The 23292-nt window shown below is 32.6% G+C and overlaps 3 protein-coding genes across 4 annotated transcripts; 1 reads left to right on the top strand and 2 right to left on the bottom strand.

Annotated features, from left to right (window-relative positions):
- Nucleotides 1-3214: 3214 nt before the first annotated feature.
- On the top strand, nucleotides 3215-8850 carry LOC115444588 (FGFR1 oncogene partner 2 homolog). 2 transcript variants are annotated; one of them, XM_030170416.2, is made up of 5 exons: nucleotides 3215-3403; nucleotides 3760-3894; nucleotides 4978-5229; nucleotides 5820-5948; nucleotides 6100-8850. In XM_030170416.2, the coding sequence occupies exons 2-5, from the start codon at nucleotides 3760-3762 to the stop codon at nucleotides 6211-6213; spliced, it is 630 nt and encodes a 209-aa protein (XP_030026276.1). In that variant the 5' UTR covers nucleotides 3215-3403; the 3' UTR covers nucleotides 6214-8850. The 2 variants fall into 2 exon arrangements, with proteins under 2 accessions (XP_030026276.1, XP_030026275.1); XM_030170415.2 differs by lacking the exon at nucleotides 3215-3403 and adding an exon at nucleotides 3428-3685.
- Nucleotides 8851-8879: 29 nt separating this feature from the next.
- On the bottom strand, nucleotides 8880-15457 carry LOC115444601. The gene is made up of 7 exons (XM_037441493.1): nucleotides 15111-15457; nucleotides 14206-14367; nucleotides 12760-12876; nucleotides 11833-12056; nucleotides 10587-10732; nucleotides 10243-10509; nucleotides 8880-9245 (listed from the first exon to the last, which is right to left on the bottom strand). The coding sequence occupies exons 1-7, from the start codon at nucleotides 15151-15153 to the stop codon at nucleotides 9116-9118; spliced, it is 1089 nt and encodes a 362-aa protein (XP_037297390.1). The 5' UTR covers nucleotides 15154-15457; the 3' UTR covers nucleotides 8880-9115.
- Nucleotides 15458-15921: 464 nt separating this feature from the next.
- On the bottom strand, nucleotides 15922-18891 carry LOC115444589. Its single transcript, XM_030170417.2, has 4 exons — nucleotides 18729-18891; nucleotides 17727-17888; nucleotides 16517-16633; nucleotides 15922-16312 (listed from the first exon to the last, which is right to left on the bottom strand). Exons 1-4 carry the CDS (start codon nucleotides 18769-18771, stop codon nucleotides 16074-16076), a joined length of 561 nt encoding a protein of 186 aa, XP_030026277.1. The 5' UTR covers nucleotides 18772-18891; the 3' UTR covers nucleotides 15922-16073.
- Nucleotides 18892-23292: the final 4401 nt, after the last annotated feature.

Below are 23292 nucleotides of genomic sequence, written 5' to 3'. Positions count from 1 at the left end.
CAAACTTTAAAAAACTTAACCAAATTTAAAGAAGCTTCATTCAAGAGCACTTGAATAAAGTCGGTTCTATACAAAGCAAGGTAGCTTACAAGCTATTACTAGTACTAGTATTCAATATTACTATATTGAATACCTAAAAAATCCCCTTTTTTGGTAAGTTATCAATGCAATAATCATTTACACTGAGCATAAAACTTCAGATAGTTTTATCTGACTTGATAAATGAGAAATTATAAATGAGAAAGTTTGTGAAAATATTTAAATGTTTAATAGAAGTAGACCATGTCATAGATTAACACATAGGTCACTTTTTATCCCGGTAATTCGCTTGCATGGGAAATAATGGATTTTTAAAATCAGATTTTTCAAACAAATGGCGCTGGTATTGTAGAGGCGTTAACATCTACTTGAAATCTGAGCTTGTCCCGCGCTCTGTATTAGAAATTCCATGTTATATATTATAATTCTCTTTGGTAGAAATACTCAAACGAACAAAGACGTATAGTGCCACAAACTTATCTGCAAAGAGAATTATAATATATACGGAAACTTATCTGGCCCGGTGGCCGAAAGAGGAACTAACGACGTCATTTTCAAATGTCAATCTGCCTGCCATTCGCTGACATAACTGCCATTGGTTGTTTGCTTTATGTATTTATTTTCCGTTTAGTGGTTATAGCTAGCGAAAAATGCTGAAAGCCTTAGAAAATGAAGCGAAGAATGTTACATTTTAAGAAGGAAGAAAAGCGTCTTCATACACCTATAATACAATTCGAAAAATAGCATGAATGCGTAGCTGCCGCCACAGGTTAGTGTTGCAGGGTTGCAGGCTTTTGAAAATAAATTCTCCGTAAACACTATTTCGTACGTGCTAATGGAATAGATGTAAGTATGAATAAATCAAATTCTGAAATGCCTTTTTTGATTGCAGAAGCCTTCAATAAGATAACTATGAATGAATGGCAAAAACACTGCAATGACGTTAATAAACTTGAGAACGAGAATAGAAGCAAGGATGCATACTTAGATGATGCTTTTCATCATTAATTTAGCCAGTGACAGTGAAAACGAGTGTAGTGAATCTGATGATGAAGTGACTAATGAGTCAAATAATTCCGGTGGCTTTGGAATAGCTGGAGTATTCCAGTTAGAGAACACTCGCCATACATTCTATGTAGATGATCATAAATATTGTGTTAAAATATGAATATTTTCGAGGAATATATTTTTTATTTATTTTAATATTTTACCTACGTTCTTTCAAATCGCCAGGTGTTTAATGTCAGATCCAGGTATACAGATACTGTGTGCATCATTTCACATTTTTGACCTCAAAAAAGGAGTTCGATTTGGCACCTACCTATGCATTTTATTATTTTAGAACTGCAATACACTTACATATAATAGTTTGCGAAGGTTGCCAAACAAATATACAAGTCTTTATAAGTATGTATACAGAGTGGTGACGACATAACGTCATTAAGGCGATACCTCAAGGTCCATTTTCATACATTTTGTTTCACCTTTAATCATGGATATTTCGGCCTTTAAAATTTAATATGACGAAATTTTAAAGGCAGAAATATCCATGATTATTAATTATTTTTACGTTTTTCTTTCAACTGCGAGAACTAATCACTAACTAGACGTGAATTTAAATTCTTTACTTGCCAATACTTGTTTAGTTACCCAGATTAAAGGTGAAACAAAATGTATGAAAATGGACCTTGAGGTATCGCCTTAAATGAAAACACGAACCCCACTAGTTGATCAAAACACTCTAAAATTATCAAAAAAGTTATTACGCAAAACTACAAGAATCTAATTTTTCAAACAAACTAAATGCGAAAATAATCTAAAGTAAACACATCAGCCTTTATAATATTGTTAATTAACCTCAACTGATCTGTAGGCACTGCACGTAAGAGGCGTACATACGTACTTATTTGGCGGTCCCTTTTGGGCGTAAAGTTTCATTCATGAACGTAATCTAAAAAATGGTGGTCATGGTCACTAGGTTCACATTTCATGTAAACACTTGAACATTTAATCAAAACTAATACACACGCGTACGAACTACAAAAGAAATGCCGACAAAGCGTCGGCTGCCGCGCCGCGCCGCATCAGCTGATGTGCGTCTTACAACATTATGATATTTTTTTAATAATATTGAATTTTGTTTCTAATTAATAGTTTAGTTTATCTATCCATACGTAACGCTGTATAAGAACGTTCTCTTCTTTCGAAGAGCTAATCATTCGATCGCGCTGTCTTCGTTTTCGGTAGCGCTTCCCTTACACCTGGTATTTTTGCCTACACTTGCCTACATGTTTAGACAAAAATGTCGAATTGACAACGTAGCTATCTTACCAGTTTACAAAACAAGTGGTGCGTCTCGGCAATCTTTCTTTGCTAATAATAATAATGTTATCTTTATGGTGATTAGGTCTAAATACAACCAGCAATACAATAAAATATTGTCATATTATTTCTGGGTAGCGAGTAGCACATTGTATTTAGTTGTATTACGCATGTAGTTAACCCTTGAAATGAAATTGTTTTGAGGTGAATGACCTAATGAACTTGCGTGGCTAAATCGTAATGCATGTACATCATGTTCTAAAATCGTTAAAGTGAAAAATTATTCCTGCGGCTAAACCATTGATTGTAATTTGATAATTTTTGGTATACGTACTACTAACGTGATACTCGGTATGTGGTTTCATTTAATGTCGCTATGTCGTCACCACCCTGTATATATTTGTATGTATGTCTCTTTGTTCACGCATTTCTCCGAAACTATTAGCATCGGCCGAAAATCGGTTTAGTAGTTTTCATAATATTTTTTTTTACATCAACTGGCTTACCCACTTTATTGCAAAATTTATTTTTACTGGCCACACCAAATGTGGTAAAAGCGACTTTCTCACTGGGCCGATAAGTTTGTGGGACTATACCAAGCAATTTATGAATATATCAGCAATACAGTATATAAGGGAATATGAAAAGAATTTACAATAAACTTATGACTTGGCTTTGGCCTTATTTATACAATACACAAGGAAATAATATGAAGACTTGGCTTAGGCCGTATCGCACTGAATCTCATTGAAAGCACTATTAATGACGAGGCTGTATGGGCTAGAACCCTTTGCCTTCCCAATAAAAAAGGGAAAATCAAAATAAAAAAAAGAAAAATTCTTCTCACTGCTAGGTAGCGCTAGTAGCAATTTAATATAATTCAATTATATTGAAACAGATAACACCATGAATAATAGTTTTTAAAATAGTTTTAATTTTATTTAAATAGTATAATGTACATATATCTCGTAATTATAATTACTATAATATAACAATAATTTTCAAGGTCATAGTGCTTACTTGCCTACCTTTTTTAACAACGGTAACGTATGCAATACCATCTCCTTTTCACTTGTGCAGTCAAGCTAAACATAACGTTTTACTTGTAACACTGGCATGGGCTCTGTTTTCGTTTCGTGTTTCCTTTTCACTTTTGAGGTATTTTGCCTCAAATGAAAGCTGAAAGCTAATGGCTGCCTCTAATCACGAAACAGCTGATGTGCGTTGTTTGATTTTCAATGAAAATTTGTGTTTTGTTAAATTAAGCGCATAAAATCACTTAGATGATACCTTATTCGCATTACTATTTGTTGTGGAAATCAGGGTGTGTGCTGTTGATTCAAGATTTGTAGTATTAATCGTGCACTTGCGAGTTTTCTACATAGCTGCCTTTTTCAGATGTCACTGACTATACAGCAAATAATTTTGGATGCAAAAAGACTCGCAGGTCGTCTCAAGGAACGTGAGACGGAGGCGGATGCTTTGTTGACCGAGACTCAAGCGGCATACAGACAAATTCACACGATGAAACAGGTAAGTGACACCAGCTCTGATGGACTGCAAGGTTGGCTTTCGGTTTTAGTAGCTGTAACTGTGAAATGTCTAGGTGGATACTGTAAATTTTAACAAGTTTAAGCAATACTTTGAATACTTGTTTGGTAAGAAAAATTCTTGCAACACTTGCATGACCTTGTGTATAATTGTATTGTGAGTTGTGTAAACAATCTAGAAGCGTTTAGTGCGGTATTTGTTCTTCCGCTGTTTAATATTCTGAGCACAGAGAAATACATTATCTATACTTTATAATGCTAACCCAAGAGTGTGTTTGTGACCCAAATTCAAAACAATACCCAGACCAGTCTGTTTGTAATAAAATTATAATAGATGGTGCATAAGTATTTTATATGTAAAACTAAAAATACTTGCAATCCAATTATGTTAAACTACATTAGTAACAATTCTATGATCAATGCTAAAGAAAGTATTACACTGTTAACAAAGTAGCAATTGTGAATTTTAGTACATTGTATGTAAACTAAAAACATGTAAAACTAAAATAATGGAATTTTAAATGGTAAATGATATATTGATTTTCAGCAATACCCAATGAATAGTTTTTCAGTTGATCTGCACAAAATGTATAGTTTTACACAAAGATATTAATTAAGCTTTTGCAGGAATTTGGACTAAGTAGTTGTCTAATGGGAGTGTGACTGGTGAAATTATTTATACAGGTTTATTATGTTTATTTGACTAAAATGTGGTTGCAATGTGAAAATGACCCTGTATTTAGTCATGTTGAAAGCTTTAGCTGTGATAATTTTATTATTTAATGACACAAAATATTTATTTATATTTTTTAATGTATATACCATCTGCTTCTTATTTTGCTCCAGCAGTAAGTTGTTTAATTGCATTATAATGTTAAAATTTAACATGGAATTGTAAAACTTTTTGATCTCAATCATGAGGTAAGTAGACAAAAAGATTATGGTAACATTTTGTAGGAATTTCAATTTGAATTATAAATTGCAAATATTATAAATGTATGTATAATAATATACAGCATATTTTGCATAACAGAACACGTTAAAAATGTGGTCTTACAAATTCCAGTACAAAGAAGAAGTGGACACTCTGAATGAAGCTTCCCGAGAGAGACCTAGAGGTGCTCTCATTGCCAGCATAGAACGAGAATCACGTCTCATGCGCGACGTCCAAAGAGAGAATGGCGAGTTGCGGGCTGCATTGGAAGACCACAGACGGGCCCTGGAGCTGATCATGTCTAAATACAGACAGCATACTGAAAAGAGAATATGGGAGTCGAGGATAGATTTCACTGCTGCTGTCAATGACAAACAACAAGAGGTGAGTGTACTATATTTATTACATTTTCTTTTTTTTCGAACATTAGGTTTGGCACTGATATCTTTTTATTCAATTTTAGTTTTATGAGTCATTGAGACAAATATGTTCATGTAAGTTCATTATCCTTAGGGAATTAGTATGTTTATTTATATCTAACAGGAAATAGTTTAATTATGGTGTTCTGGGTGTTAAGTCAAGAGGATAATTAACTTCCATGACAATTATAAACATCATTAAAGACAATATTATTTTATATTGTCATGTTGTAGTAATTACACTTGGTTTAATAGTTAGTATATAGTAAGAACTTCAAATATAATATCACCAACAAGAGGAACAATGACTGTCAACAGCCAGCAAATTATACTGGCCTTATTATATTTGCTGAACATTAAATGTAATGCATTGAAGAATGAGTCTATAGCAGGTACAGGTGATACAGTGTGCATGTTAGTTGCTTTTCATATAGTAACAAATTATATTATTTCTGTAATCTACCTCTACTCCAGTAATGTTTCTAAATTTGATATTAATTAATGGCATAATTAAAATTATGTTCTTGTTTTCTACAAGTTGTTACTTGTTTGTAGCTGATCCGCCAACAAGCAGAAAGGATCAATGAGATGACAAGTATTATGTACAAGGCGGTAAACTTGGATGAAAATGGAGATGCCAGAAAAGAAGAGCAACTTTACCAAAGGCTTATTACTGAGAACAAGGTAGGATTACGCAATTCAGCCCTTTTTAAAATTTTGCAACATAAAAATATTATTAAAATGGATGTAAAATTTATTTATGATTCTGCTCATGAAATTTTTTTGGAGGAAAATTATTTAATCTGATGTTGAAATAAGCTTTATTCGCTTACAGGGCTTGAGAGAGATGCTGGATCTGTCAAGAAGGTATGGGTCTGATCGCCCCTTTGCACCACCAATGGCGGACAAGGATGTGCAGACGGATGATCCACCACAAACAGGGGCGTGACGATCTGCGGTGGATCCCTGCCGTCTTTGAAATGGCGTCTCTGGCGACTGCAGGGGAATGACACCGCCACTACATTCGCATAGGTAGACGACGCAACTCCTGTCGGCACATCTGGTATACTTTTCTACAACCGCGTCAGTACCCTCATAGTTTTTAATTCCTCTAGCCAATGTATTTTTAAACTCGAGAGGTCAGTGTTCAATTCTCGTTTCCGTTTTGGATGCAGCGCACTATAGAGCGATGCTCAGAGCAGATGTGCAGACAGAGAGTACACAATGCTGACAAAATCACCGTTCCAGTATACAACTTGTACTTTATTGTTACTCACGCGTTTTGGATCTAGGTCTTTTGACATTATGTATGTTTCATATTCAACTCGAGCAGAAGTGTGGAAATGACAAAATACAGCGAATAACTACACTGTAGATAATAAATTTTAATGTTTAATTTCATCTTTGGTTGTATTTGATGTTGAGTATTGTATGGGAAAATGTTAAATGTGGCATTTCAGATTAGGGCTCTTGTTGGCGTCTATGTGATGGTGAAATGTATCGTGTTCAAGCATCATCTGTAGTAATGTGCTGTTGTGCGGAATCATTGACTTTTGCAAAAACTGTGATCTTTAGTATTTTGCTCTTAAGTTATATAATGATTCACGTGCATACTATCTTGATGTAACTGCTTGTTTGAATGTTTTATTACCTATCCATTAAAAATTCTGTAGTTATTTAGTTAAATATAAGTATGCATTCAGTCCTTAAATATGTGTAGGAAAATAATAAGGATACGTGATTTGAGACCTCTTAGTTAATTTTATTTAGTATAAAAAAAAAAAAATTAAATTCTTAAAATTTCAATTAATGATAATACTCTGTATCTACCACAATAATAATAATAATTATGTTGTAAATTCTGGAGAATTTAGCTAGTTTGACCTGATCTTAGTTGCTCGAATTTTACGTATAGTTAGGTCTTATAGTGTTTATTTGTAAATTCAGTACCGTTTGTATTTTTGTAGACTTGATATAAAGTTTGCGATAATCATATTATTGATGTAGTGTGCACTGGTCGGTCACAGATAGTGCTAGTCAGTACACAGGCAGGTTATGTGCTGCATTCGGTTTAATTTACAAGTTTATTTTTTTTCATGTTGTTCAATTGTAGTTAGAAAATATTCACATTCATTATACAATAATATATTGTACTTCATTTCATGCGTTCTACTTGTTGTGCATTGTTTCATTGAACTGTTTACAGGAACACAGTACTTTCCAAGCAAAATCAGCTTTGAGTGTTTAGTGTTAAAGTAGAATGGAAATATAGATTATTCTTAGTAGTTGAATACATAAACTTGAACCATGCCAGAGGCATGCCAAGCGTTATTGAGCTGTTAAAATAGAAAAACTGTTATTGTTAAATTATAGCGTCTTGTTTTCTGGATATTGTCTTATTTTTTGTGTAATTCTGGCACCTATTATATGCAATAGACTCAGGATAATACAATTACTGTATTGGTAGAAGCAATAACTAATATTATAGTAATTTGTCTAAGGAATTTTAGTTTATAGCCACAGCAAATATGATACAGGTCTGTTTAACTTGTTGTGTACTAAGATGAGTGACGAACCAAAGCTGACGATTTTTATGTAATAAATAATATTCAATTTCTATTTAAAAATATGTTTATATTAGGAATCAGATCAAAGAATGTAAGATTGGATTTGGCATACTTTATAATAATAGGTAGTCTCCTTTTGTCTTGTTATAATAAATAGACTGTCTCAGTTGAACATTTTGAAATTTTACTTCATTTCTTAATTATAACATAGTATCAAATTGAAAAGGGGTTTTTGAATACTTGTTTTGTATAAAAAGTAGTTTGGACATAGTTGGATGCCATTTGCACAAATGAAATGAAACATTTGCAGTGAAGGAGTGTAATATAGATGTTTTCATATGATCTTTTAGTACCTATCTAGTTTATTAGAAAAATGTAATTATAATAAGTAACATAGTTATGACAAATAAGTAACCCAAATTTAAAAGTATGTCAAGAATCTTTGTTGAAAAGCTACTATTTTTACAGTTAGTTAATATGTTAAAATATATTTTCATTATGCTCCTCGTAGTTTGTTCATGTATAAAGTATAAGAAATCCCTCATGCTTGTGTGAGGTCTTAAATCTATATATTTAATAATTCAATGAAAATTACATTAGAGTAAAATTGCTACCTACTTTAGTCTACTTGCATTTATATTATTATGCCTCAAGTTATTAGTCTGAAGGATTATTCCTGTATAAAATTGTCATGTGAATTGCAGTAAAATACAATAGGGAAGAACATTACACAGGTTAATATTTAATAGAAACTTTCTGAAACTTAAAAGTAACTATTTGATGAATATTATGCAAACCAGGTCCAATTTGAAAACATTTTGAAACATAAAAATTGTAAGTACACCAATGAAATTGGTAAAAAATTATGATGTTAACACATGTACCCAATGTAGACTTATATTGAAAGCAATCATATATAGAAAAACTAGTTTTTTCTGCTGTAGACGGACACTGTAGAGGAAAAATTATATATGTATGTTTAAAAGTATGTAATTGATGAATATACAATCAGTACTAAACATGTCTTTTCTTTCAATAAAACAACATGAAATGTTATTAATTTATTTACAGACATATGTAGAGATTTCCAAGTAATCTAAATCTGTAGTTAATTCTATCTTAACAATCTTAAACAGTAATTTCAATTGCTATTGTTAAAAGTATATAAAATTAAACACAGATATTTAAATAAAGCAGTATATTTGACATTTTTACCAAAAAGTCTCACATCACAAACCCACCTACAAAAATGCAGAAACGCATTTGTTAACATTTATTTAGGGATCATACCCTCGTCTGTGTGTAGTCTGTGGGGAATTTAAAGGAGTGTTGTCCAATAGCCTGGATGTTGGGGAGCAGGCCAGCATTCGGGATGATGTTCCATGACAGTGTCAGGGTAACATTGTTGTGAGCTCTGAAGAAATAAATTTTGTATGAATATACATGCAGTGGCATACTAAAGGATTACAAAAATATCCATTTATTGTTAAGAAGTCAAATCTAAATATTTATTTACATACTCTGCAAACTTTTAGTTTATTGGTTGGCTTAATAACAGCTTGTAGCACTCCAGGTAACCTGGTATAGTTCAGCAATACAAAAGGTAAGTACAAACATCAAAAAATCTAAAATATATAAAAAAAATGTTGGCCATGACAATGTGGACCTTATAAATAGAGATGACATACATACTATAATAGATTACAATCACATGCTTCAAACTATAATGCTGAGTGAACAGTACATTGTTTATATGATTATTTTCTTAAAAAGTAGCTAATTTTATTAAATTAATACAGCTGTTTTGTATTAATCTAGAATTTTAACATTGACAAGCAATATATTATTATTTATGCATTCCTATGATTGATGCTCAATGCTTTTATGATTTGAAATCTGAAAAATAAAATTCTGTAATTTTTTTATATCAAATAAATAAAAAGATTGCAAAAAGGATATGAAAATTCAATAGACGGGGCAGACAATCCATATAAGGAAAGCAAAGGGTCCTCAATATCTATTGACAGCATGAACTTGTAATGCTGGTGTGTTACATTATCTTCATGGAATTAGTGTGGAATAGCATTCTATATGCCAATTTCTATTGCCTAAATTGTGATGAAGTGCATTATATGTTTGTAATTTACTGTCAAAATAAGAAGTGGCATAGAGAAGGCCTCAAGGAATGTGAAATGGTGAGATGAGTTTTTATTAAGTTTAGTCCTAAATTAGTAGGTATCATGTGTAAGGATATTAATAATAATGTTAAAAAAGATCATAGAAGCCTTTTACAGGCCACTTCATATCAGGTATTTACTATTCTTTTGAGTTGGCATTTCACAGAATATTGTTAATTTTTACAGCCATCAACCACATTTTTCTATAACAAATTACACAAAAAATATACTCACTTTAAACCATTACCATCATCCCAGAAGTAGTATTTTGTGTTCATGTTCTTAAAATCTAATAGAGCATTTTCACCTCTCAGTATAATTTTGTCCCACAATACAACTTGATTCAGTTCATTATTTGGTGTTATATACTCAGCAGTAAGATAGAGGAACAATTGCTTCACGTTCCAATTGAACAAGTGAGAGAGATCTGTCTTTAGATCGAAAGTTAAGAAGCCGAGATCATTTCTTTCTCTGGAAGCGCCGTAGTCTGGTACATTTTTACTGAAATAAGACAACATTGATATGAATACTGATTATTTCTTAAATAGTTAATACGGAAAGGTATATATTTTACTCACACGACTACTTTTACTGTATTCATCTGTGCAGCTGTCCTGTAATCCACTGTTAACGTAGACAGAAAACACAAAAAGGTTAAACATGCTAACACGCTTAAAGTATAAGTTAGTATTGCGTTTCCTCTTGTTAGTACAGAATACATTATTGTGTTTTATTTTCCACTGAAGTATTGTATATTTGCAACGGTGGCATATAAAAATTGACCCGTTGATTTAGATATTGTTTGACGTTGCATTGACTTGCGGTGTGTGACGTTTTGTGTTTGGACACGTCAGTTGTCAGATGAAATATAATGGAAGTTTCCGAACTGATACTACCTAGTATCCATTATTCTAAACAGAATAAAAAAAATAATAACAATATGTAATTATTATAAAATTTAAAAAACAAAAATGCAGCAATAATGAAGTTAACGTAATAATTGTGAGTTGAGAAATATATATTATTGTGGATTTCCAGACATTCTGCTTTTGTCACGGCAAAACCGAGAGGAGGCAGCGGTATTTTCAAAAAATATTGTCATGTGCGGGCGCGCGGCGATATTTTTGACGAAAAGATTGAAAATCAGACAAACGTTAGTGCTTTTTGTTTAAATTGGAGGACGAAAATAGCATCTACTTACAGTGAATATAGTGTTGTAAATATGACTACCTCGCAAAACCAATATTTATCAGTATTCTTCTGTATTTTTAGTTCATTTATTAAGAAATTATATAATTTAGTATTTTTTCCCATCTAGTCCTTAATCCATCGTTTCTATCTTGTTTGTTTATTTTTAGACAAAATTAAAGCAATACTCAATGCAAGGACTTTTTTTAAGTAAGTATATAAAACGTGCGCACACGAATCTATATGCTAAGCGACTAAACACGACTAAGTCAGATTGTACTGCAAAAAATTGACAATAATATTTCGTAGCGTGCGGAAACTTATATTGAGGAACATTTTTGACAATCTTGCATTGACAATATTATTATGTGTGTACGGCTAACCTTACAGTTCGAGTTGGTATTCAATACTGTCGAACTATTTTATTTATAGTCTTCGCCCCAAGGGTATACTATCCTCCATCAAGATTGGGGTATTCATACTTTTAGCTAGGGATAGACGCCCCTTGTGTTTAAAAATGTATGGTGCTTGTAATGAATGTTAAGAATATGTAAGATTATTTCTTATCGATTTTATTTATGTGTAATATTGAAAAATAGATCAATCATCTTTAAGAAATTTTATTTATTATAAAGAATACTCAACATTAAAATTTTTAAACATTAACACGGCTAAGAAAAATATAATGCCGGCAGAAAGGAAGTGTGAGTAGGCATCATTGCAGGGCACTCCACCTGGCACGGAGCGGCAGAAGCAGGCTGTAGTCACGTAACTGCCATTTCTTTGAGTGTAGCAACCGCTAGTGATGGCATTTCCGAGTCTGTTAACAGCTCTTGTGCACATAGATGTAGAGTTTTCCGCTAAAAATAAAATCATGATAAATATGCATTTTTCCTACATGTAAATTGCAATCAGATTTGTTAAAAAAACTACTCTATAAATAACCATCCTTATTGTCTATGTTTAAAACATTATTTATGGATTTAAAGCCTCATTTAGACGGAACAATTATAACTTGGAATAATCGTACGCAATTATTGCTAGCAACGGTGAGGTGATTTTCGTCTTCATTGACAGGCAACAATCGCCTGGCGGAAACAATAGGTAATCGTATAGGAATCTTGACAAATATAACAAAAAAAATGTACGATACTCCCTCGTTTGAGAAAGAATATCATCATGTATACAATAGTAGTAGGCGAGAAAGTTGCTCGTGCGATTTATGTATGGCATTTGAACAGTATGATGCAATAATTGATCCGTCTGAATGAGGCTTTAGATAATAATGTTAAGTGGAAGTTTTTCGGGTTCTTTTGTTTTATACTTTATAGGTAGGTAGTACGTACGAAGAATGCGGTGCCTAGGCAGATACGAGTAAAATACATTTCCTCATCAGCATAAGTCTTTACTGGTCTCTGCGGTAGCAGTGTAGGTAGAGCACAAGACAAGAATTATTATTAACCATGGAGTTCATAATAATGCTTGTGCTGTACGGTAGTATATATTAACTCCATGGTAAGAACATAATACTTTCATGGGTAGCGGTATGTGCTTTAAACTTACCATGTCCGTTAAAATAATACGTATATGTGGCACAAACATCATTACTGGCGAGAATACAGGATGCGTTCTGCTCATAGTTCCTCCAAATATAATCCACGTCGGGCCATGTACCATCATCTAGAAATATGTAAAGGATTACAGTTATTACCTAATTACTTTACTACTATCTACATTCCAAACGCCTACATTACTGAAATTCGATATGCAGGCTAAGATTTGCACACGTATAAAGAAAAAAACATCTATTATTTTAAAATCCCATAAGAGAGCAGACCTGTATGTAAAATATCTTCAGTTATAGAGACATTGTCTGCAGGTTCAAATCCCAAGGGCACACACCTCTGACTTTTCTAAAAATTATGTGCGTATTCTTTGTGAATTTATCGTTCGCTTTAACGGTGAAGGAAAACATCGTGAGGAAGCCCTCACATCTGAGAAGTTCTCTATAGGAATTTCGAATTTGTGTTAAGTCTACCAATCCGCACTAGGCCAGCGTGGTGGACTAAGGCCTAATCCCTCTCAGTAGTGGAAGAGGCCCGTGCTCAGCAGTATATACTCGTAATACAGGGCTGATATTATTATTATTATTATATTACATTGTAAATATTTTGACAGTCCTGGTCCAAAATTAAGTATACAGAGTGTAACACGATCGAGTGCTGAAAAACTACTAGGTACTAATATACAATTTATTAAATATATATATAAATTAAATTTTATGATTGTGGAATTGTTCCATAGACCTAATAGCTTTAATTACAAAACTTTGTGCTGAGGTCGACTTTCATCAAAAATCTACACAAGGTTAAATAACTTAAACTATATAATTTCGGGCAACATATCTAGGGGTTAGAACGATGCACATTGAAGTCCTCTATAGATCTACTTCAGTTGGACTCTTTATCGTGTTACAGCCTGTATAATATAACAATTATAATAAATCATTTATTTCGGATAACAGTGATCCATATACTCGTAGGCCTATACTGTCGTGCTAACCTCAAAAGCGGTACTTAAAAAAAATATCTAAATCTTGATTTTATGTCATCAGATAGAAGAAATAACCACCCAGTGAACTTACCTAAATAACGGTATCTTATTTAGAAATTGTTAAAAAAACCTATAAAGAGTTTCTCTTTCTCAGTTTTACTTAAAAAACTATAAAGCAATATTTACAAAACTTCGATTATCTCAAAATAAGGTTTCCCTGACATATCGCTTTTGCGCTTAACACGGGAGCATAGCGGTTATTAACAGTAGTAGCTTAAAAATATGGTTAGTAAATGAGAATACAAAAACAATAAGCCTTGGTGAGCCTTATTGAGACAGCGATACCAACAAAACGTTAGTCTACTTGACTGCCTTGTTCCAGCGAGCTAGCATCACTCAGTCCCACCTATTTGCTATCACTTATATTATAATATACTTAGTAAAATGTTAACTTACATGATGCAACAAGTGGGTGGACACAAGGCACGCCTGAAGCAAGCCGCGTGGCGTCCTGACACGTGGCATTTAGGAATATACTTTCGTTGTTGAACCTCGGGCCAAGCCATGTGTATTGGAAACATCGTGACACTGGCGATTGTGCGATTACCACAGTTGCACCTTAAATCAATACTGTTTTGTTTCTGGTCTACACGCAGTTCTATGATGAATGTGAATTAATGAAGGTAACGATAAAGATGTATCGAGACTTAATAATCTAATATACAAATACCTTTCAGGCAATCCGTAACATCATTGATTGTTATCTTCTTTATCAAAATAACATTTATACAGTAATTCTTTACAAACATGTAGGTATAATGTGAAAATCGAGTAGATAGGTTGTCCCTATGTTTTTTTTGTAATATTTGTATAACAGGAATATTATTATTGAATAAAATTGAAATTAAGAACGGAAATGTTTATTAATTTATAAAGATCTTCTGAATATTGTGAATATGGAGACATGAAGATGGCTTTTTAGGATATACTTATAAATAATTTTGTAGGAATTTTAGGTGTTGATGCGTAGGCACACTGCAATATGAATTGGAACAAGTACAGATAGGCCATGATAGCCTAATTTGTATACTACGGGCTATTTTTCTTTTTGAAATGAACACAACTGTACGACTATTACACGGACAGAACTACGCACATAAGCTAGTAAAATTGATGATATATTATAATTATTGAAAGTAGAAAAAGATCAATCGAAACACATTAAAGTACAAAGAAATGTTGAAGTCTACACTGATATTTAATATTTAAATAGGTGGATTCGTTTTATTTAGGGGAATCACCTGAAATTATTAGATGAATAGTGAACATGACAAAAAAGATAAATGACAATAAATACTTACAGACTATTAGTACTACCGATAACAAAATATTATGCCGAAACATCACTGCACATGTCTCACTTCGTAAACCAAATCAAATAGAGTATACCAACTTAAATAAAAATTAAGGACATGCGACTTCTTAAAAGGAATATTGTTTACCAAGAACTGTTTAACGTCAAATGAATATGTATTTTTATCGCTTTATTAATACATTATCTGTTGTTTTGAACTAATCGCTTTTTCATTACCGACAACTTGGATTGATTTTTTGTGATAAGATTATGAGAATATTTCGTCGATCTAATGAAATTTCTTATCAATGCTTTAAATGCATCAGACATTATTCATTTACCTCCGCAAAATGCAATAGAAGACAAGAATGAAGACATAGATTTTTTTATTATATTTGACATAACTTTGAATTAAATATCAATATATGGCAAGCATTTAAAATGTCTCTATATATTTTATAATCTTATCATATTAATTCCGGTTTAAAATATTAATTAATTTATATTCAATTAATTTATATAATTTATATTAAAGACAAAATTATGCAGTTCATGATAATATCGAAGGTTGAAAAGCTAATTGACTAACGCGACATTTTTTTAAATTTTAACTATATTAAAAAAAACATAGAAAAAAAGTGCTGAATTTATATATGTATGAAACTTAGAGTCGCAAAAAATGTCGCTTATATCAATTAGCATTTCAAACGTCGATATTATTATGCCGTCTACTGTCCAGTAGTCGATAACGCCATATAGATTTTGTCTGTTACTGATATTATAAAGCAAGATTTTTTTGCTACGAAGAAAATAGGTAATGCATGCAAAATATACAAAAGGAATGTATTCAACTATATTAACATCTCAGTAACACTAGGTGCTATTGTTATATGATTTCATTTTTTTATTTGTTGTAGTAGTACATAGACAGTAATTATATTATATTACAAATATAATGAGGTTACTATAGTCAATTCAAAAATTCACAATTAATATTTAAACTATTAATTATTAAACCTATGGTAAATATAAAAATACTGGCAGATAGTAAATATGTGTAGGCATTATTGCAGGGCACTCCACCAGGCACGGAGCGACAGAAGCAGACTGTTGTCGCAAAACTGCCGTTGGTCTGGCTGTAGCAACCTCTGGTGATAGCGGTTCCATTTTCGTCTACTGCTTTTGTGCAAAAAGATGTTGAATGCTCGACTAAAAAAAATATTGTATGCTCAGTGAATGAATGGCAATCATTTGAAAATTCAATTATTAGGTTATGACGGAGCTCGGAAAAAGGAGATGTCCGCTTTTTGTATGAGTGCTCGTTCTTTATTTCGAACAAATTCACAACCTAGTCACAATTGTTCTGCGTCAAAAATCGGCAACCAAAATTGCAATACAAAAATTTCAACTTACCACGTCCGTTAAAGTAATGAGTATATGTGGCACAAACTTCGTTGTCAGCCAGAATACAGGATGCATTAAGTGCATAATACTTCCAAATATAATCCACGTTAGGCCACGTTCCGTCGTCTAAAAACATATAGAACACTAATATTACTAACGAGCTATAGATAGAAACACTAGCTTTTGTCTGTGACTGCGCCTGCGTGAAAACGGTTTATCGAGATAAAAAGGAGTCTTAGCATTAACGTAGTTTTCTATTAGTAAAAAAAAAAACAAGAAATCGGTTTAGTAGTACGTGAGATTAGCGCGTTTAAACCAACAAACTGTTCAGCTTAATATTATTAGTATAGATTAATTATTACAGATTGTTTGGGCCGCGCTATAGGTAAGTCCCCGGAGGTGCAGAGCCTTGGTCGTAAGGCGCGCGCAATACAATGATCCCACTGAGGCAGTCATGATTTAAATTCTAATAAATTATTATTATTTTTATAGTCGCATTGCGCCTGTTTTTAAATGTTAATTTAGGTAAAATAGACAGGTCATTTGTCAGGTGAAAAAGGAGTGAGCTGCTTATAAATCATAATTGCCATTCAGGACTAATTATTGTAAAATACTGTGTGTCAGTGCATCGCATATGTTAACTGTCCTTTACACCGAAATAAAACATTGCTTGCACACTATTGCCTGGCGGTCAAAATCTCCTTGTAAAAGTGGACTTAGACGCAGTAAAAATTTTAATTTTTCAAATATTAATCTGAGTTCTAATTACATAATCTTTAAGTTCCTTTTCGAAAATGAGCTCTTAATCTAATCTACTGAATGGACTTGATATATTTGGCAAAGCGTTGATTCCACTCCTGACCTGCGCTAATTCAATCAGCCTTTTCGATATCGCTAAGTGTAAGGAATTCAGACCAAAGATTGGATAGGCTAGTTGATTCTATTATTAGCCCGATCGTTTTATCTGTTCAATTGTATACCATCGAAGTTTATTTAAGGATAGCTGTAACTTGTCTGGCTTTTCATCATTTATATTAAAGGTAGCCCGTGTTACCGATATTTATTGGCTTTGATCACACAAATGCAAATGTAATATTATGTAGATAATAAGGTATGTCTATATGTAACCATTAGTGGTACGTAGGTGGACGACGGTGGCATTTTCCAGATATTGCCCCACCTCGAAAAAATTCAAGATCCGGGACTATTCAAAACATACCCGACACAACCAGTGGAAGCACACAAGGCACGCCGTGGATGACTCCAGTGGCATCCAGACACGTTGCATCGTGGAATGTACTCTCATTGTTCCACTTAGGCCCCAGCCATGTGTAGTGGAAGCATCTTGATACTTCGGACTGTGCGATTATGACGGTTGCATCTGCATCATCATTTTAACTCGTTAAATTCATAGTATAAATAAAAAATAAATAACATCAGCCCTGTATTATATACTTGCCCACTGCTGAGCATGGGCCTCCTCTACTACTGAGAGGGATTAGGCCTTAGCCCACCACGCTGGCCTAGTGCGGATTGGTAGACTTCACACACCTTCGAAATTCCTATAGAGAACTTCTCAGATGTGCAGGTTTCCTCACGATGTTTTCCTTCACCGTTAAAGCGAACGATAAATTTACAAAGAATACACACATGATTTTTTTAGAAAAGTCAGAGGTGTGTGCCCTTGGGATTTGAACCTGCGGACATTCGTCTTGGCAGTAAATTCATAGACATGGATGAATTAAAAATATACCATTTTCTACCCCTGGAGAGGTTAATAAGCGTAACAGTTACTCTTCTCCAAAATTATATTCCATCCCGTGAAGTGGTGGTGGGCCAACAGTGACTAGGGCACAAATTCAGTTAAAAAATGTCATGATATTTTATGATATAATGTATACAACTTAAGGTGTATTCTTGAGGATATTTGAATAAGACAGAAGGTAACTGGTAAGTTGCATCAGTAACATTACTGTAGATCGTTATTTATAAACTGAAGTCAAGCTTGCATAATTCTATGTCTAGGTAATTGTCATATTTGTATTACACTGTATTTAATTTTTACTCGTGTGGCGATACAAAAAATAAGTATGGAATTAAATTATTTTATAATAACAAAGGAAAGACGGAGTTGTTTACGTATCTTACGTGAAAAGTTAGTTAACGTTTATAGGGGAATTACTAGAGAAGATTAGGAAAAAAATAAATAATAATCACTTACAAGATAGTAAAACTATAACTTTTAAAGAACTCTTTCGCAACATTACTGACACAATATATTATGTAATCTAAATAAAATTAACTTAAGACGTAGGTGTAAAATTTAACGGTTTAATAACAAATGAATAAGTGTCGTTATGATTTCATTATAATATACGTTGCATTTGAAAATATGTAATCTCTATTATTCATAACCGAACACTTCAATTGCTTTGAAGTGATAAGATTAGGAGGGTATATTGTGGTTCTAATAGAATTACTTATCAATGCATCATCGACATTAGTAATGAGTACTATGCATTTCAATAGAATAGAGGAATGAAAGTAAGTTTATTTTCGCTATGTTATAATTGTTTATGCATTTTTATGCATTTTCAAAAACGTCATCAATGTATATTTAAAACCTTACTGTAATACCGATCAATTCGAATTCATTTCTCTTCATAGAATGACGAAAGGTATTTAGAATACTCTTTTTGCAAAACTGTTAGCCAATGCGAAGGTAAATAGATAGGCGTTTCGTATAAATCCACATTGTCAATTTGCATGACAGTAGGTTGGGCGGGTGGCGCGGCGGGACGGGACCGCGGTCCGTGCATACTCAAATGAAATTATTCCCCACTCGCCATCGACGAACGATAAGCCGATTTCGTCTAACCTCGTTCAATCAACGAGAACTGACACCGACTGTACGTGTGCAGATTTGCTTCGCAATAGATACGACTGTAAAAATATTCTTAAGTGTTACATCAGTTTTTAATAATTATTTTATTTATTTAAATGTATAAATGTCGTTTTAAAATATATTTGTCATGTAACATGTTGTGTATCTTCAAAATTTTATAACATTATCTTATTTAGTATATGTAATAAATATTTCTTTGCTAAGAAATGCAGATCGAATAAAATTTCTTCGGGTTTTGTTTATGGAGGCGTATTCCAAATAAATATAATGCGCAATTTGATTTTTTATTTATTAAGACTTGGTTAAAGACATACTTAGTTGAATGACCACGAACTGCCAAGGAGTTAGCAAAGAACTAAAGACTGGCAAAAGTTACAATTTCGTCCTAAAAAGTTATTGAGGTTTTGACTTTATTATAGGGTATCATGTTAAGTTTCAACCAAGGCGCAATAAACAATTCGTTTATAGCTTCCGGTGATAGCGGATGCTATGTTATAACATAACTGTTTTATTATTGCCTTCCCTTTATATTGTTTTGCATGCTTTCAAAAACTGCTTTCATTAAGAATATCTTAATAATCCTCAAAATATTGCTTTAATTTTTTGTAAATAGAATCTGGGTTCGAAAATTGAATCCCCAGAAGGATTGACATCAGACTGGCGGCTGGTCGTAAAAATATAACTTTTTTAATAAATTTCTTAATAATGCGTTGCGTAGACTCCAAATTGGAACGTCGTAAAGTTAGGTGGATTCATCGCATCGCTTTCTAAGTCCACGTCGTTCATCCGGATATCCGAAGGTAAAATATGGCTCGTTTTATAGATAGACGATTCCGATATGAATTTTAAGCCGGCTTCATTCGGACTTTTTAACTGACTGCAAAGGAGGTTTTGATTCGTCGTATTTTTTATCTGGGTTATCAATTACGTTTCAGTAAATGGAGTCTTAGTTTATCTGCAATATTCCTCAATTTAAATTTATTTTGGATGTTTGAATTGTTATTCATAATATGGGTTTAGTTTTACAAACACTACTAGTTAAAATAAATGGTAATAATAATTTACAATGAAACAGAAATCAATTTTCAATGTTTTGTTGTAGTGACTGCTTTAACTGATAAAATAATTTAAAGATAACTTAAATCTGAAACGCAGAGGCGGTAAAGAGGCACATTCTATAACCTAGATTTTCCCGTACTATTAAAAGAGTTGAAAAAGAAGAGGCATGGGCTTAGCGGTAACACGACGAGAACGTAGCGAATGTACAGTATCAGGTGAGACTATTTTGAATTTGACCAAAAACTTTCCTTTATGCGCTCTCGTCTCCGCCACGACTTTACAGTAGGCGATCAATCTAAACTCTAAACATATCAAATTAAATAAGTATTTTATGTCTTTTTTGGTGTTTGTATAATGTGATGGTTAATAACGGTTTATCTTTTTATTTTTCAACAATTATAGGATAGCTTGTATGACTTAGCGAGCCAGCAGAGATCATGGTAGACAATATTTGCTTTCACTTAAGCTCTATATACGCAGTCCTGTAAACTAAATGGATGTTAGAAACATCTTAGCCTTATTTATTTAATATAAATTTACATGTGATGTTTATTAATATTTAGTTAATACTGTTACTAAGAATTACTCTACACATTAATTGTACGTAGATACGCAAAAAGGATCCAACCCACAGTATGATCGAAAATGAGCCGAGTTTGCCAAATTAGTTCTAGTCTATTAGGTCTATATTTTACATTAGTAACTAAGATGTTTATATCAATGCGCAAAAATACGATTTAAACTTCAATTTTCATTATTTTAAAAACATAGTTTAGTGGGCTGGATCCTTTTTGCTTATCTGTGTCCAATTAAATATAACATCTTATTTAATGAATTATACGAAAAATTGTGAAAAATTATAATGTTTTTTGTGTGTCCTAAATCTTTTTACTGAATCTAACCCTGAAAATATATAAGGTCATTTTGGCATTGTGTTACTAAATAAACCACACATTTATCATCTTGAAAATAACATTTAACAGTAAGTTAAATTAACAAAGTTTTGAACAAAATAAATATTAATAAAAAGTAATTTCTATTCTACACGTCCTCATGCCATTACTACTAAGATAATTCATGATAGTGCTAAACACTTTCAGTCAAAAATACACTAGCGCCTACACCATCTTCGCACAAAACTAATAAATGGTAAAAAAAAAAACGTAAAAGCGGGATATTTGGTGAAAACATTCGTTAATTGAGGATGATTCTTGGCACAATGGTAGCAAAGGTTTATATAGTTGTATTTATTAACTCAATTTCAAAACGACTGTGTATAATTGTTATAATTAGTATACTAAACGTATCACACACACACCACAAAGCAGATTACATCAAAATTAGTTTGTATTGTATCAATTTTCCTCTTATTAAAATAATATTTCGCTTGAAGTCAGTCTCGCCGAAGCCATGAAATCGATACCCAAGTCTAGATCGGAAGCGTACGCCTGTCAACTGATTGATTGTGGAAATGATTGACTGAATGTGTCATGGCGGCGACGTTGTAATATGCTGCTCCCTTTGTGTTTCGATGTGCTATAACATTCTCCGTATTGTAAGCCTATTATGGCATAACGAACATGTATACACAGAGAAGTAGAAAAATGTGAAGTTAATTAAGTGATTTAACTTTAATAGAATTATAAAAATTATTGCCATGAATTGCTTTAACGAATCAAAGTGTAAATTTGTTCGGCTACGTGAGAAAGAAAAATTCCATTTTATTTCAAAAATGTATAAACATTCCATTTTTTTTTTATTAATTGCAATGATACCAGAATTTATTACTGGTATTCCTAGAATAATACAACCAAAATTCGTATTTGTAAATGTAATATTCATTCAACTTTGATTTGAGCGTTGGTTCTCAAAACTTTAAAACATAGCATTGAAGATGGGAAAAGTTTGGTGGTATTTTTGTCTCTCCCGTAGCAACGAAGCTACAGATGGACGTGATTTTTTGTAGAGATAGTATTTTTTAGAGTAGATATTAGTGATGTAACGAATGTCATTTTTTGAACGTTCGCGAATGCGAATGCGAATATCTGCTACCGACATTCGCGAATGCGAATGCGAATGCGAATATTTAGTTTTTGTTCAAATTTGGCGCCAATTTTCTATGATGATTATCTAAATTTTATTAAAAAGTTATGTAAATACTGATAAAAAAATTATAGAAGAATTAGTTTTTGTTTCTTTCAATTGCTTTTAATTTCTTAGTTGCTATTGTGTTACAAGTTCTAATGAGATTTACATTTTTAAGCTTTATTAAAGTGAATGAAATAATTTTGTTTATTTTTAAAGTTTAATATTCCTCTACTCAAGTTTAATTACTAACTTAAAAACATGGTAAAAATAGTTAATTAATTGGTATGTTTTAAGAAAGAGAGGTATTTTTCTTTGAGAGTCTATAATTTTTTGTTTGTTTGTTTAGACTATATTTATAGTTTATTGTAGAAGAATATTGTTTTAGTTTAGATTTTGATTTTATTAACCTACTATTACACACACACAGTATTACGAATATTATCTCGGAAGGGGTATGCAGAGGCGCAACCAGGGCACCCACTTTTCGCCAATTGTGTTCTGTCTAATAGTGTGACAGGGGCGAGCCTATCGCCATGTCGGGCACAAATTTCACACTCCGGGCTGATGAAGTGATATTTGGGTTTTCTGCTCAGTATCAACTGAGCAGAAAAACCCAAATATCACTTTGCCCGATTCGGGATTCGAACCCAGGACCTTAGAGCGCTGCCGTACCGCACATGCAGTAGAACTATGCCACCGAGGCAGTCTACTATTATCTTCAAATATTTTTTTC

Source organism: Manduca sexta, chromosome 22 (genome assembly GCF_014839805.1).
Source record: "Manduca sexta isolate Smith_Timp_Sample1 chromosome 22, JHU_Msex_v1.0, whole genome shotgun sequence".
Lineage (NCBI taxonomy): Eukaryota > Metazoa > Arthropoda > Insecta > Lepidoptera > Sphingidae > Manduca > Manduca sexta.
The sequence above is the reverse complement of the archived record's forward strand: the minus strand, read 5'-3'. Positions and strand labels throughout refer to the sequence as shown.